At 36.3% G+C, this 17,603-nt stretch overlaps 1 protein-coding gene across 2 annotated transcripts in view; it reads left to right on the forward strand.

Annotated features, from left to right (window-relative positions):
- The window catches only part of LOC128638583 (myosin-10), a 516,403-nt gene that overhangs the window by 469,187 nt on the left and 29,613 nt on the right, over window positions 1-17,603 (forward strand). For both annotated transcript variants that reach the window (XM_053690629.1, XM_053690628.1), the window contains exons 12-24: window positions 626-744; window positions 858-1,010; window positions 1,328-1,501; window positions 1,702-1,875; window positions 2,796-2,910; window positions 5,616-5,809; window positions 6,193-6,314; window positions 6,873-6,942; window positions 7,366-7,526; window positions 8,723-8,831; window positions 9,046-9,177; window positions 9,911-10,117; window positions 10,579-10,716. In XM_053690629.1, the coding sequence (XP_053546604.1) occupies window positions 626-744; window positions 858-1,010; window positions 1,328-1,501; window positions 1,702-1,875; window positions 2,796-2,910; window positions 5,616-5,809; window positions 6,193-6,314; window positions 6,873-6,942; window positions 7,366-7,526; window positions 8,723-8,831; window positions 9,046-9,177; window positions 9,911-10,117; window positions 10,579-10,716 (1,868 nt within the window). The remainder of the gene's footprint in view (window positions 1-625; window positions 745-857; window positions 1,011-1,327; window positions 1,502-1,701; window positions 1,876-2,795; window positions 2,911-5,615; window positions 5,810-6,192; window positions 6,315-6,872; window positions 6,943-7,365; window positions 7,527-8,722; window positions 8,832-9,045; window positions 9,178-9,910; window positions 10,118-10,578; window positions 10,717-17,603) is intronic.

Raw genomic sequence — 17,603 nt, forward strand, 5'->3', positions numbered from 1 at the left:
TGGTAAACATTTGCATCGGACAACTGCCTATGAGCCTCCTTAAAATAAAACTCTTTGTCAAGAACAACTATGCTGCCACCCTTATTCGCGTTTTTAACTATGCGTTAAACACACATGCAAGTAATAGTGCAATACAAATATGCTCTAATGTATCAGAGCATTTTTTTATTGCAGCCTTACAAAGAGACAGTCTAGGCCAAATTAAACGTTTTTAGGCTTCAGAAGGCCATGCAATTTTAAACAACTTTCAAATTTACTTTTATCATCAAATTTAGATACAAGGTAATTTCAGAGGTAAAACATGTATTAATATAACTATTGGTTATCTATCTTTTTAAAGAATAAATATTCTGGAGTAGACTGTCCCTTTAAGTTTATTTTCTGGATTGTAACTGTAAATAACCGTAATCTGTGATATATGATCATGTACTGTTGACTACAGAATACCCTAACGTAGAGCTTTATAAATAAATTACATTTATAACAATTATAAAATAATAATTCAAACAAGGAGGGCGACAGAGAATATAGTCCAGTAACCATTAATACTTCTGCAACATTTTTATGCTTGTAATAATTTGCTCTTTGACTAAACTACTGCAATATGTGTAATACTTTTGTATAGCTGCACAGAAGGTTTCTCACCTTCTGGGACTTAATGTCACTGAGTTTACTCGTGCCATCCTGATGCCAAGGATTAAAGTGGGCCGTGATTATGTACAGAAGGCGCAGACAAAAGAGCAGGTGAGCAGCGGGCTAGAGACTGAACTAATGGTGCCATCTTAGAACTACAACTTTAATTATTTAAGCTGATGCTATTGCAGAGCTGAAACTGGCTTCTGATTTCCTTTGTACAGGCAGACTTTGCTGTGGAGGCGCTTGCAAAAGCACTTTATGAAAGGCTGTTCCGATGGCTGGTTCATCGTATTAACCGGGCCCTGGACCGGACCAAAAGGCAGGGCGCATCCTTCATAGGAATCCTGGATATTGCTGGTTTTGAAATTTTTGAGGTAAAATTAAATAAATAAACACACAAATTATGAAGTAAATACATGTTCAATAAGAACTGTATTTTATTTTATTGTTGAACTCCAGAATATTATGAGTAGTTCTTGTTTTTGCCTCTTGGTATCAAACCAATAGCCCATTTTCTATTCAAACTAGTTGTCATACCTGAACTGTATGTTTAATATGGTTCCTAGCTTAAAGGTACATTTAATATTATTTTTCATTTGTTGTATTTAAAAAAAATGTATTTCAAATCTATTTTATTGTGTGTGTGTGAATATCTGCTTATTTTCATGACCTCCCTTCCTTCTTGTTGTAGCTTAACTCATTTGAGCAACTGTGCATTAACTACACCAATGAGAAACTACAGCAGCTCTTCAACCACACCATGTTCATTCTAGAGCAGGAAGAATACCAGCGTGAGGGCATTGAGTGGAACTTTATAGACTTTGGGCTGGACTTGCAACCCTGCATTGACCTTATTGAGAGACCGGTGAGAGGATAAACACAGAGAGTTTGCTAAAGTCAATTTACAATATAATTTAGGCCTATATTCTATTGTACTTGTAAATGTCTCTACCTGCTTATTACCACAGAGGTCTGCATAGACGTTTCTGTGTATCATTCAAAGCCAGTTTTTACCGTTTTAAATCTATACTTTTGCATTTTCTTCTTGTTCTTTTTTTAAACTAGGCAAATCCTCCTGGTGTCCTATCTCTGTTAGATGAAGAGTGCTGGTTCCCCAAAGCTACAGATAAAAGTTTTGTTGAAAAAGTGATCCAAGAACTGGGAACACACCCGAAATTCCAAAAGCCCAGACAACTCAGAGACAAAGCTGATTTGTGTATCATCCATTATGCTGGGAAGGTAATGAACGGCAATGTATCACTGATACTCTAAGAAATCATTTTAATAATTAGTGATTGGTTGGATACAGGGCAGGGAAGTATTGTGCTGCTTGGGTCTGAGAATGAAACAATGCCCCCCACTCTCACTACAATTTATACCCATCTATGGCACTGTATTTCATCATCATAAAGGCTAAATAGATACATACATATATACAAGTGACACAGGCTCATTTCTATTATTTAATGCAAATCTTCTCTCTATGTGCAGCCCTTGTCAACTGCTGTCTGGGTCCCACAGTCCCATTATACAGCTGGGCTTAGAGCAGTAGAGCTTAAAATTTTCCTAGAAGACTCAACAGTAGGCCTTGAATGCAGCAAGTACTTTCCTGAGAACCAATGTTTAGTCAAACACCTACATTACAGGATTTGTCTTGTATAATCACCAATGTATGCCTATTTCAAGAACTAATATTATTCTTGAGTGTGATCTGAAACTGTGATCTTCTTGACTTTTTTAAATTCTCTTATAAGTTTTACCTTTCATAATGACAACACATCCACAAGTAGACACTTTGTTTTATACAGGTTAACTGTGCATACAAGCAAACTCTCAGTGCAAATGCTATTCACCGCACAACTGTTTGTCCTTAAACTGTACACCAAAATGAGACCTTTTTTATTTTATAATGATATCACAAAGAAAAGTAGATTATTGATCCATCACAGATAAACATGCTCGCTCTGCAAAGGATCTTCTTTAGAAATCTTTTTGTGCATAAACAATGTAACAAGTAATTTTTTGGTCTTTAAAATTTCTTCAGTACCTGTTGTTTTTTTGTATCTAAAAAAAGACCTTCTACTAATGTAAAAAAACATGACATTGCATGCTCTTATTGTGAGCTCTGCTAAACAATTAACTGGTACTGTGTCTGCCAGGTTGATTATAAAGCAGATGAATGGCTTATGAAGAACATGGATCCTCTCAATGACAACGTTGCAACTCTTCTGCACCAGAGTACGGACAAGTTTACTGCTGAGCTATGGAAGGATGGTAAGGCCATACCTCAAGAAGAGGGTTGTTGTAGTATCCAATCCCTGTACCATTATGTTGAATGAACTTGTTGAGTCTCACAAGAACTGGTGTTGAATGCCCCAGAATTAAAAGATTATATGATACTGTATGATAATGATTAAATGATATATTTTGGGTCATGTGAATATTTTTTGTTATATACTGAAACACAAAGTATATGATATATTGTTATGTTCTTTTTTTATTACTTGTAGCCATCTAGCGAAACAGTGGTTAATTAAATGGGTTTGAAAGCCATATAATTTATTATAATACAATAGATATAACTGACGTTTTTAACTACAATAACATGCAACTAACTTGCTTTTGAATTTCATTCTTTACTGACCTATCAGACATCAGGTTTAATTCTCTCTTTGCTTTGCTTTCCCTCCCTCATACTTAAACTAAATCATTCCCTTCATCCTTTCCAAATTCTTATTATCTTTTCCCTCGCATTAATATACTCTAAATATGTGCATTTTTGTTTAATGTTCATTGTTTTCTTTAATATTTCACACATGACTTACAAACAACTCCACTTACATAAATTATTGGCCTTTTAATTTCATTTGGAAAAATCCCTTCAAATACACTTCCCACCCTACCTTGCCATGCCGTATTTCTTCAGATATCCAGAATATTCAGGCGGTTTATTTCTTTGACACCTATGCTGTGCTGCCTCAGGGGCCAGGTGAAAGTAGGTTATTCAATTTGTATCATTTTTGTAGCAGCCCTGATACCCCTTCAGCATGCTGTACAGAAGCAGAAGACGCTTGTTCACATAGGCACTGCTCTTCCGTGTATCCCATTTAGCCTTGGCTATTGCTTCATGACATTGTTAAAGGCATGCTAGAACTTCAGATTCAAAGTATTTCCTGTACTTTTAATGAGCCATCATCAATTTGATAATTCCACAAGCAGAAAAAAATATTTAAAGGGACATGAAACCCAATTTTATTTATTTCAGGATTCAGGTAGAACATACAATTTGTAACAACTTTCCAATTTACTTCTATTATCAAATCTGCTTAATTCCCTTGATATCCTTTGGTGAAGGAGCAGTAGTGTACTACTGAAAACTAGCCGATCTCATTTAGTTAGAGATAAATGTGTGCAGGAACTAATCACCAGGCAGCTCCCACTAGTGGAGGGTATGTACATATTTTTTTCAACAATAGATATCAAGTGAACAAAGTACATTTGAAAATAAAAGTGAATTTAAAAGTGTTTTAAAATATCATGCTCTATCTGAATCATTCAAATGTAATATTGACTTTCCTATCCCTTTAAGCCTGTTTGCAAGCATTGTGTGCTGTAAATGGGACATTTTGTAGACTCTCAAGCACTGGGGTACTTTCTTGTTTTATAAAAATAAATCTAAAAGTTTAGTAACTAATATTTCCCTTTAACACATGCTATAAAAAATGTAATATATATGTCTATATATAATTATAATACAGGTACAAATCCCGAATTCCAAACTTTTTCTGAAATGCAAACTTTTTAATTATTTATTAAAAAATAAAATGATCACAAATGACTATTTTTCCCACCTGTGAGTCACAATCTTCTCTGCATTTGTCTTTAGTTTAATTTTGTGTTCTGAAATGCAAATAATGGTCTATATTTATTTAAAACAACAAATACTACCATTTTGATTACAGTAATGTACTATCTGAGGATACAAAAGTATTAAAAATGATATAAAACTACCTTTAGGTTACATATATAAGCTGTAATATGACATGTAAATATTGCCTAAATTACATAAGATTATGTTGTTTACATTTAGTTTCATCCCCTTTCCAAACTGTCCCATTTAAAAGTTGCAATTATTGCAAAATCCAAACTGTTTTGAAATCCAAATGTTTTCTGTCCCAAGCAGTTTGGATAAAGGGATGTCTACCTGTATTGTTTTGAACCGCTCTATCTTATTAAAAAGACAAAAAGTGAAGCATGCCTTTGACTATGGTAGTGATTTGCCATATGCAGGGCGGAAGCTGTAAATGTATCTTTAAGAGAACCTGGGCAATTCTGAAATAATTCAACATTATATATATTTGTGCAAGAAAAAAAAAAGTATATTAATTACACAACTCTTAAGGAGAAATGTATACCCAAAAAATACAGATTATACACCCTGTGTGCATATGGTTATTGGTTCAGCAGAGACCTAAAGCAAACTGCTGTTTATTTTCATTGGCTGAATTTGCATGAAATCTAGTAAGCAACGTATTAGCAAGTGGGAAATGATTAGCGTTTTATATACCTTTTTAAATTGAATCTGTGCAATCATTGTGCATGATTTCATATGATACAGATTCTCTTTCTGATTCTGAATTATACATTTTAATGTAGAGAATTTTGCCCACTATAAAATAAGCTTACAATTTGTCTTGCATATTGATCTTAGCTATTGTTGCTTGTTTGCATGATTAGATCTAGAGCCATTTACCCCAGTATAGAGAATAGTTTTTGAATATTTTTTTCTACCTATGTTGTATATGCTCCAGGATGAATAAATACATCATATCTGTTAATAGAATATGTTGCATTATTTGCTTTCACAGTACGCACAAATGCTATCTTAAATATATATCAAGGCTTCATGGTTTTATTTTTTACCATGTTAATGCAGAATTCCTTCCCATAATCTCAAAAGATCTTTATCTTGCCCTTAGTGGATCGAATTGTGGGACTGGACCAAGTCAGTAACATGTCTGATATGTCATTTGGGTCATCATACAAGACGAAGAAAGGCATGTTCCGCACCGTGGGCCAACTGTACAAAGAATCCTTAGCTAAACTAATGTCTACACTGAGAAACACTAATCCCAACTTTGTTCGCTGTATCATCCCCAACCACGAGAAAAGGGTATGAATTAAAGATGAAATTGTTACATTAATAACTGCTGTAGCATGCAAGTTGTATGTGTGCCCTTACTAACTAGACCCCACTATAAACTGGTATATAGAGTAATGTATAAGGCTCATCAAAAAAAGTTAAGGATTCTCGCAAAACCTTTCTTAGATTTTTAAATTCTATGTGTGTTATTTTTATATGTTATTGTGCATTTTTCATTGAGACCGATCTAGGTACCGTTTGTTACTTTTTCTTATTTTTTGCATCTGCAGCAGATTGTTAAAGATTTTGCATACTCTGTACATTCCCATTAGTGTTACATTAGAACTTGGTGGTGTAATTGTAAGTAACAGCTTTTTTGTTCCTTCTAATGATTGTATACTTTTGGTTCCTAGGCAGGAAAGCTGGAGCCACACCTGGTACTTGACCAACTAAGGTGTAATGGGGTGCTGGAGGGCATCCGTATCTGCAGGCAGGGCTTCCCAAACAGAATAATCTTCCAGGAGTTCAGACAAAGGTAACATAGTGGAATAATAGAAAGCATCATTATCACATTAGATTTGCATTAAATGGGGTTGGTTTTTCTGATCACTTCAATCTTTCTGAATTTTTTTTTCTTTTTTTCGGTTGATTGGACATGTGAACTTTGGGAAATAATTATATAGGACTTTTTAAGTCTCTTCGGTGGGTGTTGTTTTCTTTTTGCACCATGTCTGGATATACTTTAGTGTCTTGGAAATCTATGGGACCCCAAGGTTACTTAATTTATGATTTGGACATCTCTTTACTAGATTGATTATTTATGGTGTCAAAGCCATAGAAAAAATAAATAAATCTAAGGTGTCATTTGAATGTACAAATTAAGCCACTGGTGACCTAAATCCTAGATATGCCTTTATAAGTGGTTTATATTTATCTGTTGTAAGCTAACAATCTACATGAATAATAACTTATAGTGGTGATAAGTTTAACCTGTAGAAAGCAGTCGTATCTGTAATATGGGGAAGAAAATAAAATTTACATAAAACCAATACACTTAAAAATAATCATACTTTGTCCTGTTTTCACTCAACAGGTATGAAATACTGACTCCAAATGCAATTCCAAAAGGTTTTATGGACGGCAAGCAAGCCTGTGCTATAATGGTAAGGGCAATGGTTCCATAGTTCTATGCACTTAATTAGTTTGATGTATATGTGCAACGTAACCATTGGTTACTTTCTTCTGTCTTTCGGGTATTAAAATTGTCTTGCAAAATTAATATAGAATACATCCCTATATCTGTTAATGTCAGAGGGCATGTAGGCAATTCTACTAGGGTAGACAAGAACAGGTAAGGTTGAAAGTGACAACCTTGGAGATTGTTGCATCCATTTTGTACAAGCTCCACCATACCTAAGGACAGAAAACTGGAAACTAAACTGAAAATTATATATATATATATATACTTGTGTTTTAAGCCTGCTATACGTAATAAAGTAAATTATTGCATACAAAATTTATGGCATAAGCGGCAAAACAAAATACATTATCACAAGTATTCACTGTAACACTTTTCTCCATTTCAGATCAAGGCTTTGGAGCTGGATCCCAACTTATACCGTATTGGGCAGAGTAAAATATTTTTCAGAGCCGGAGTCCTAGCTCACTTAGAGGAAGAGAGAGATTTGAAGATCACAGATATTATAGTGCTTTTCCAGGCCGCTGCTCGAGGTTACCTGGCCAGGAAGTAAGTGCTTAAACCCATCTTAAAGGGATATTAAACAGTGTTCTTTAGTAAAAAGAAATATCTTAAAGTAAACATAAAAAGAAACAGATTGTGTTAAAAACAGCAAATAACATACTTGATTTCTCAGTGTAGCCACTGCCTACAGCAAGATAAGAGAGCCACCATTAAAGCTACGTTTACAAAACTTAGGTTTCATGGTCACATGATTTTTGCAGCAAAAGTCCTATACTGAACATGGGCAATGAACTAATAGTATCTAGCAGTTAGTTGTCTCCTAGCAACACTTCAAAAGGAAAACTGCGAATTTGCCTTCCTATAGAGACCCTAGCTCCCTTATGGAGTTGTGACAGAAAGTAATGGACCCTGCACAAAGGAAGTTACAAAAAGTAATAAAAGGTAGAATCCTTTTAAATTGACAAATAGTATATGTTGCAATGATTTCTATTCTATTAAGTATAACCCACTGCTCATCTCTTTTTTTTATTACAACAATGAAAAAAGCTGTTTTATATCCCTTTAATAATGTTTAAAACAGAGACTTTTAAAGTGATGTAATATCTCAGAGTGATTGTTATTTTTTTTCTATGTCTTTTTTTATCTAATTGAAACATTTGGGGGTTTTTCTGATTTTTTTTTTTAGTAATAATATTCAGAAAAAAACATTTAAGCTTATTATCATACAAGATTTGGGTCATTGCACTAGCTCAGGGTCACCCTTAGCATTTGTGGTGCCCTGGGCAAGGAAAATATGTGGGGCCCCTCAGCCAAGCCCCCTTATTCCCTTTCACGTGTATGATCCTCCCGGTTCCCAATATTCAATAGGTCCCATGTAAAGAGTAACACTATTATTTACACATCCTGATACCATAAACATTTAATAAAATACAGGATGTACATTGCATTTTCTCATACCCTTACCCCAGAGCGGGTGCATCTATAACCATGCCAAAAGGAAACCACACATTAAGCTAAGGAACTGCATTAAAGTGAAAGTCAACCCTAGCGTTTTTGAAATGCTAGGATTGTCCATTGAAACAAATAAAAGGGGACTTTCATTCATAAAGTATAACATACTTCATGCAGAAAGCTCCTTTATTTGTTTCAAGCGATCACCGTTCTGAGCTGCTAAGGAAGTATAATATTTTCATAAACATGTTACCAAAAGCCTTATTTAATATCACATTCTTATACTTTAGAGCATTCTTGAAAAGACAGCAGCAAATGAGTGCTCTCAAGGTGGTGCAGAGGAACTGTGCAGCATACCTTAAATTGAGACACTGGCAGTGGTGGCGTCTTTTCACAAAGGTATGTATGAAATCTATTTCTAGTTTTGAGGGTCTCTGGATGTAAAATGATACTCATTGTACTGTGCTGACTTTTACTTATAAACTCCTTTGGTGGCAGCGGTGGAGTTCATTTAGCTATTATGGAAGTTAAATGAGAAAAAGAAAGCAGAACTGTATTATAGATTTACCTTGCATCTTGCAATCTGGAAAACAAATGTTTATCATTTTTGCAGGTGAAACCATTACTGCAGGTTACTCGTCAGGATGAAGTAATGCAGGCAAAAGTGGTGGAGCTGCAGAAAGTAAAGGATAACCACGTAAAAACAGAGATGGAGCTGAAAGATATGGAACATAAGTATCAGCAGGTAAAGACAAAACCTCTAGAAGAAATAAAGTACTATGCAGTAATGACAATCATTTTTGCAAAAGCTTCTAGATCATAAAGAACATTTTAAAAACTAATACTAGGTAAAAGTAAAAATGTAGCAAAATTAAATCTAGTAAGAGTAGTAATTTATGTATAAAATGATATTAAAGTCAAAATTAAACTTGCATGATTGAGGTAGAGCATGCAATTTTTAAACACTTTTAAATGTAATTCTGTTATCAAATGTATTTTTCTCTCTTGGTATCCTTTGTTGAAAAGCATATGCACATATCATCTGAAGCAACAATGCACTACTGGCAGCTAGCTGTGGATTGGTGACTACACACATTTATCCCCTGTTATTGGCTTACCAAATGTGGTCAGCTATCTCCCAGTAGTGCATTGGTGCCCAATAATTGGCTTTAACTATTTGTTTAATTCCTTTGCAGGGGATAAATACATAAATATATGTAACTGTAAGTGCAATAATAAAACACTCTAATATATTAGAGGATGTCCTTGTTGCAATTCTATGTTTTCTTAAGAACTAAAAATCTGGCCTATGTGAATTTAATATATATATTTTTTTTACTAAATTACATTCCTATAAGAGATTTATTATAGTCATAATGTCAGATTTGTTTTTGAGTTAGCTCTCTTTTTAGAGCTGCTCTTGAGTTGGCGTTTGACAAAACTTTTTTAAAGGCGATTAATAGGTTTTCTTTTTCTAGTTGTTTGAAGAGAAGTCCATTTTGGCAGAACAGTTACAAGCAGAAACCGAACTGTTTGCAGAAGCAGAGGAAATGAGAGCCAGACTTTCTGCAAAAAAGCAAGAACTGGAGGAAATTCTACATGATTTGGAATCTCGTGTAGAAGAGGAGGAAGAACGCAACCTGCAGATGCAGAATGAGAAGAAGAAACTGCATCAGCATGTACAGGTATAGATAATAGTGGGGCCCTGGTGCAACTTTCCCCCCGCCAAAGGTAACTCAGAAGTAAACAATAGTAATAATATACAAGCTGCTCTGGATAAAGATTTTGAGGATAGATAAATCGATCGATAGATAGATAGATGGATAGATAGATGGACCTACATCATTCACTAATAAACAGCACCCCTGAATTAGAATTGTACACATTCTGCACATGCCTATGTAAAGCCTGCTTGCTATGCACATGGGTCCTGATGCCACCAATAATAGTTCTGCCCCTGAGGTATAGTGCGCCCATAGTCATCTCAGCTATACACATTTATAATCTGCTGTGCACAATCACAAAATGATTCACCTGAACAGTCGCCACACTTGGCTTTAACATAAGATGCAGATACATAATGATGGATCCTGCATTTTTATAATTTATTGAAAACTTAGTGTCTTCTCTTCGTCATGTAACCCAGGATCTGGAAGAGCAGCTAGAAGAGGAGGAGACTGCTCGGCAGAAACTTCAGCTGGAAAAAGTGACAACTGAGGCTAAACTTAAAAAAATGGAGGAGGATATCCTTTTGTTAGAAGACCAAAATGGTAAACTCGCCAAGGTTAGTAAATCACAATCTTTGTCTTATTTTGTAAAGCGTATATGTGTATGTTCAGCTAATAAGCCTCAAATATTAATTTCCTATAAGGCAATGTACTGTAGATTTTGTTCATTTGTATTTTATTTTTCAGTGGAATAGGTGATGATATCTTTATCTCGGGAAAATACAGAATCAGGTGCTTTTGGACTTCATTCAAGGCAGAGTTGTTGGTTAAAGGAATAGTCTAGTCAAAATTAAACTTTCATGATTCAGATAGAGCATGCAATTTTTTTTTTGTCTTTCTTTGTTTTTATTATTTTCAGAAGTCGGTTTTACAATAAACTTAGCATAGATGTCTCATAAAATAAACCAATACATAGTCCAAGTCTAGATTTTTTTGCAAGCATAAAATACTTTAACAAATCATATTACATCCTTCATGTGATCTCGAGCTGATCTATCTCTTAACCTAAATTTATAAATTTTTAAGGTATTCCTAATTACTTTCAACATTTAATTAAATAAAAAAATTTTATACAACATTGACCAATAAGCCTAGGCTTGCTTACTATATATAGTCATATATCCCATGTCTAAGTATAACAAAGAAAGTGCATAATCGGGACTTGGATAATTTGCCTATCAGGCGAGCCTTTAGCATCAGATATCTTACAAAAAAAAAAAGCACCCAACAACCTCTTACAATTGATCACATAGGATATATCATATTGCTGCCTGACATTGGTGACCGATTCACTCTCTACAGATTTAATTATTACTTAGTAAGATGTTCATATAGACATCTGCTAAAAACTAAGAAAAGCTTCTTGCAACCCACCAGACGGACCAAAGAAACAAAGACGAGACAGGGCACCAAAATAAAAACAACAAAACAGAAAATAAAGAAAACAAACAAAAAACACAACAACAACTACAACAACAACAACGACAAAAAAAAAGAAAAGGGGGGGAGTAGAAGATTAGGATACGGCAGGTTACCATAATCCCAACAAAACCAGTTCTGTGTTTCTAAAAGGATATATTAAATGTTTAACCTCAGCAGGGGGAAGAGCTCTGATGAAGGCTGACCATTTAGAGAAGAAGACCCTAATCTCATGATCATTATTTAAATTAGTGTCAAATTGTTCGATGATGCATTGTTTCTTCAAACCTTTACTTCTAAAATACTTAGAATTGCTTTTGTTTTCCATTTTTTAAATATAAGGTATATGGCAGCTACGATCACTAGAATAATGGTTTTATAGTTATGCTGGTGTTTCCCTATAGCAACACAAAGGAAGATTACATTTATCGACGACAAGGTCAGGGAGGAGACACCCAATGAATTAGTAAGCCAATATTGTAACTTAGACAACCCCAAAGCATATGCAGAAGGTTAGCTGATGGAAATGATCATTTCGGACAGATGTTGAAATTAGTGTTCCCGCATTTGGACCCTTTATCTGGAGTAAAATAGGTCATGTGGAGTAATTTAACATGTGATTCCCTCTAGGAGGCAGAGAGGGTCACATGAGTAATTTCTTGAATTGTTAGAGAAGGTAATTTAGGATCCAGGGAGTTTTGCATTATCATTGCAGTCCATTTGGAATGGATTTTTTTCCAGGGTACCAGGACCTTTGGTTGAAGTCTAAATTTGATATATATAAGAAACTGACATATGGCCATTTTAGTTAAACAAAGCCAATTCTCAACAGTCCCCAAGGACCAATTCCAACCGTAGTCAGTAACAAGTTTGAGTACAAAGTGTCTCGCTTGGAGGTAGGCAAAGAAATTTTTGTGAGAAAGGTGAAATTCCTCCTGCAGAGAGTTGAATGATTTAATACAGCTCTCAAAATCTAGGCCTAAGGACTTCCATCTAAGGAAGAGTGTTGAATGTTGCCCTGCTTGGAACTGGGGGTTACCCCAAAGTGGGATATATCTCGAGATACTAGATTCAATGAGCAAAGAGTTACATATCCTCTTCCATATCTGAATTGAATTATAAATAGATCTTATCATTTTTATTTCAGGTGGAATTACAGTGTTGTTGCAATGGATTAAAGCAGTCCGATTTTCTAAAGTTTTCTCATAGATGTAGCGGTTATATGCGTTTGTGACTGCTCTCAACAGTTCCCGTTCCCTTGCTTTGAGTCTTTTAGACCTAGCAATGCTATATGCTAATTTCCCCCCTGAGAACCGCTTTTGCTGTTTCCCAAAACAGCGCAGGGCGAGAGACATGCTCCTGGTTAAATAAGGTAAACTCCCGGAATTTGGCGTTGAGACAATTTTTAAATTTGAGGTCAGAGGCTAAGTGTGAGGGGAAAGAGAAAGGGGCGTTCCTATAAATCGAATAGTCTGACTGAAACTCAAGAGTAATCGGAGTGTGTACAGATATGCTAATTGGCAGGATCACTGCTAGGGCCTTTGATTTACATAATCTTTCATCTAACAAAAATAGATCTATTCTTAAAAGTGATTTGTGTGCCTTAGAAAGGCATGAAAAATCTCTAGAGTCGGGGTTCTGAGATCTCCAAATGTCACATACCCTTAGATTGCGACAGAGCCTAATGAATAATTTTGATTCCAAATTGTCTCTCTTAGTTTTGATGGGGACAGGATTCTGTCTCAGCCTATCCAGGGGGTACTGCGGGGCCATGTTAAAGTCATCTCCTAGTATCAAATAACCTTCTGCAAAAGATAATCTTGTTTTGTAGTGTTTCCCAAAAGGGAGAGATTAAAAATATTAGGAGCATAAACATTACAGAGTATATACATTATTTTCGCTATCTTCATTTTTACCATTAGGTATCTCCCGTCCTGATCTGTGTCAAGATGCAGCACTTCATAGGATATTTTTTTTCCGAGAAGAATCGCTACACCGCTTTTCCACTTCAAGCTAGAAGAAAATAAAACTTTGTTGACCCAAGACGATTTAAGTTTGAGAACTTCGTCGGGTTTTAAATGGGTTTCCTGTAAAAAAGCAATATCAGTGTTTAATTTCTTTAAGTGGGATATTATTAGTTTACGTTTGATGGGAGATGTAAGACCACCTATATTCCAGGAGGTCAGTTTGAAACTACCTGCCATATCCATCATCTAAAGACTCACCCAGATGAAAAAGAGAAGAAGAAATAAAAATTAAAAAATAAATAAATAAAAATAAAACACAGATATACAATGCACCACTTATAAGAAAAATAAGAGGGACATTACCCCTAATTCCCTCGTACCCCTTATTCTCAAAAGGACTGAACATCTATAAAGAAGTCTCAAATGTATACATGGTTATATTCATATTCTTATTTTATCCTGAAGGGTATGACTCATCATAAAAATGTTCTGCCTCTTGGGCAGATTCAAAGAAATGTGTATGACTGTCTATCAATAATTTCAGCCTTGCTGGATACAATAAGGTTGCCCGGAGACCTTAAAATTTTGTACATATTGGAGCAAGCTCCCTCCTCTTTGCTGCCGTATCTACAGAATATTCCTGAAACATAAGAATTTTTGCATCTCCTAAGTATATAGGCTGATGTTTACGGAAAGTTTGTAGTAATGTAACTTTATGTTGAAAGAAGAAGGGGAAAAAAAAGAAGGGAGGAAACAGATCCTAACCCTCTTAAGCGAGGGAATACGAAGGGTAATATTTACCCTAGAAGTGAAGCCGTGATTTAGAAGGAGGGGAGTTTAACCCGCTCTCTAGAGTGAAAAAAGTGTACCATTTGTGATAGGTGAAATCAGTGTGGCGTGGTCATAAGAAAAAAGAAGTGCAACCTGCTAGTGAAAAACTGAAGTGAGATCAGAAAATTCTCTAGAACAATTCTGAGGGAAGACAAAAAAATAAAAAAAATGGGAATATATGTCCCCCAAGATACTACGCCTAGGATACAGACTCCACGGACGTCTGCCACACTCAATTGCGACTCAATTCGTATTAATATACAGTGAGCCTGATTATACTTCTGGGAAGGGGGATAATTGAAGCAACTTCTTTTATAGGTATAAATAAAGTAAAAAAGAGAAGGAAGCTATTTCAAGTATAGTTATGTCTTAAGCACCACCCTATTCACCTTTTCTATATAGAGAGGGAAGTTCTAATAATGTAAATCTGGGACTGCACAATGGTTCTTTAAGTTTAACAGGTAGTAAGTTACAAAAACTCTGAACCCAATCCAGAGGTGTTAAACTGAGTGGGGTTAACACAGAGAGATAAATGGGAGGGAGTTTAGGCCAATCGTTGAATTTATCAGGGACCTCTAACAGTAGTGGATTTAGGTTGACAGATGTGGATTGCAGTCAAAGATGGAGTTAAATAATACAGCTGACAAAAATTCTAAGAATAGTCTCCTACATCTTCCCTTTCATTGTCCCCTTCTCCCCATCTTCTTCCCACTTTCTTGATTCTCTCCTTCCTTCCCCTTTTTTCCCCTTTTTCTTTCTTTTTCCCTTCTTCTCTATCCCTCAAGGGAAAAACATGTAGAGAAATAAGTGCACAAACAGAACCAAGATCGCAAATATCATATGACAGTTATGAGAGGGTTTTCTATACCGTGCTGTTCATTTTGTTATATAGTGACCCAAAAAAAATACACAAAAATAAACAACAAAAAAAACATAGTCCTTGCTGAGTTTAATACAGAGCTTTTCCTTTATAGTTCACGCAATCTCAGCAGCAATAGATGAAAGAAGCTCTGTTAATAATGTGAGTAATAATCCCAATGATAGAGAATTGTAGGTGGCTTACCCAGGGTTACCGTTCAAGGTGGTCCTTAGAGGATAATTGGTTAGGCGACCAGGCACAGAAAGATCGCCTTCACCCCTCCTGCACAATAGCCACAGTAGGGATATACCTCCAGGAGCATAGCGAGCCACCCCACATCCAACGTTGGAGCCCCAAACCGAAAATGGAAATACACTACTCCAATCAAGTGTATAAGTAGCAAATTCAAGCTCTCCGTGGGGGCCTTCAGCCACGGCCCCGGCACAGAGGCCAAGCGAATGCCAAGGAAATCCACCTCTCGGAGCACTGGCCGACGGGCAAAATAATAGAGGCCAAACAGGAGCGGCAACCTCCAGATGAGGAATGATCAGCAACCCGGGATCAAGAACCACGGAAACGGCTCCCGCAGGCAGCCACCCAAGAGGCCGAGCACAGCGAGGACACCTCCAGTCCTCTCCTGCGCCGCAGGAGACGCTAATACAGTGGCCCCGGATCACAGAGGGTGGATGATCACTTCATGCTCATTTTACGGCAGCAGTGAGGGGAAGACAAGTTCCTGCTTTCTAGAAGACGTTCAGCTACAAGCCCAGCAAAGCAGCAGGCCAGACACCGGGACAAGCCCCCCGTTCACCCCACGGCTTCCGCAGAGTAGCAGATCAGCAGAAGAGACAGATCCTCCCGTATGGACACCCTCCGATGTATAAAGTACAATAGCTATCTGTAGCTCATACTCTGGCTTCCAGAGTGTCTTCTAGATAGAGTGAATATAGAGCTCTGTTTTATGTAGCCTCAATTCGGGGCAATAGACTTGTAAAATTATCAGGTGAGTCCTAGGTGATTCTTGTCAGCCGAAAGCATCTATACTTTTAATATTGAAGGCAAAGTAACTCCCCCCTCACGCAGCACCCGTGGGAGGGGGGAAGTAGATAAAGCCGACTGGTAGTCTTCGCACTAACGATGAGATATTGTACCAAAGACGAGGTGATGTATAATAGGCAATAAAGGATAGTCAGTCCTTTCAAGCGCTTTATCCAACAACAAAGTGCGATGGTGAGGCACTGCTGGGACTCCGGTAGTGGTGACAGGCTAAACAAGCCGTCCAAGGTCTAGGGTTTTTCGGCGCGAAGGTCCTCCGCCAGCAGCTCGTGGGAAAACTCGGAGCAGGCGTTTCACCTGACCTTACACACACGCTCCTCCCCCTGGAACCAGAGCATGCAATTTAAAGAAACTTTCTAATTTACTCCTAGCAAAATATGTTCTTTGTTCTCTTGGTATCTTTATTTGAAAAAGCAAGAATGTAAAGCTTAGAAGCTGCCCATTTATGATTCAGCACCTGGGTAGCGTTGCTGATTTATGTCTAAATGTAGCCACCAATCAGCAAGCACTGCCCAGGGGGCTGAACCGAAAATGGACTGGCTCCTAAGCTTACATTCCAGCTTTTTCAAATAAAGATGTCAAGAGAACGAAGAGAAAATGATAATAGGAGTAAATTAGAAAGTTGCTTATAATTGCATGCTCTATCTGAATCACAATAGAAAAAAAATTGGGTTCAGTATCCCTTTAAGCCACAGCCCATTATAAAAGGGTTGAAATAACAGATAAATCAGATCTCCTTATTTTATTACTTTCTTTACTCACAAATGGTTTATTATCTTATATATGTCTCTATACCAAAGCCCCAATACTTAGGGCATAAATCTATAAAGTTCTCTGGTCTGATGAGATTCTATAAGTTGCCTCGTCAGTATAATGAATCATAAAAGTTTAATTGTGACTAGACTATCTATTTAACTCTACAACAAAGCTTCATTATTTGGCTTCAGTTACCTTGTTATTTAAAGAGACATGAAAATGTTTTTTTTTTTTCTTCATTAGATCTAAAAAGAAGGTATTAAAAATTGTGTAACAAGACCATACCTCTTTCCCCTGGCCAAGCTCTTTTACCTAAACATGTAAGCTAGCTTCTAGACACTATTTGTGTGGCTGTCAGACTCAAAACATTTTGGAAAAACTAAAGTCACCACTTACATCATGGAGAATACATTTAATTACTTTACCAGATGCCCAGTCTCTCATCTGATATTTAAGATCAATTCTTTTTAATCTGGGAACCTTTGGATTATTTACACAGATTCTAAACTTTGTTAGTAGCCTGAGGGTTTTGCTCTACCTCTAGATTTTGGAGTGG

Source organism: Bombina bombina, chromosome 8 (assembly GCF_027579735.1).
Source record: "Bombina bombina isolate aBomBom1 chromosome 8, aBomBom1.pri, whole genome shotgun sequence".
Lineage (NCBI taxonomy): Eukaryota > Metazoa > Chordata > Amphibia > Anura > Bombinatoridae > Bombina > Bombina bombina.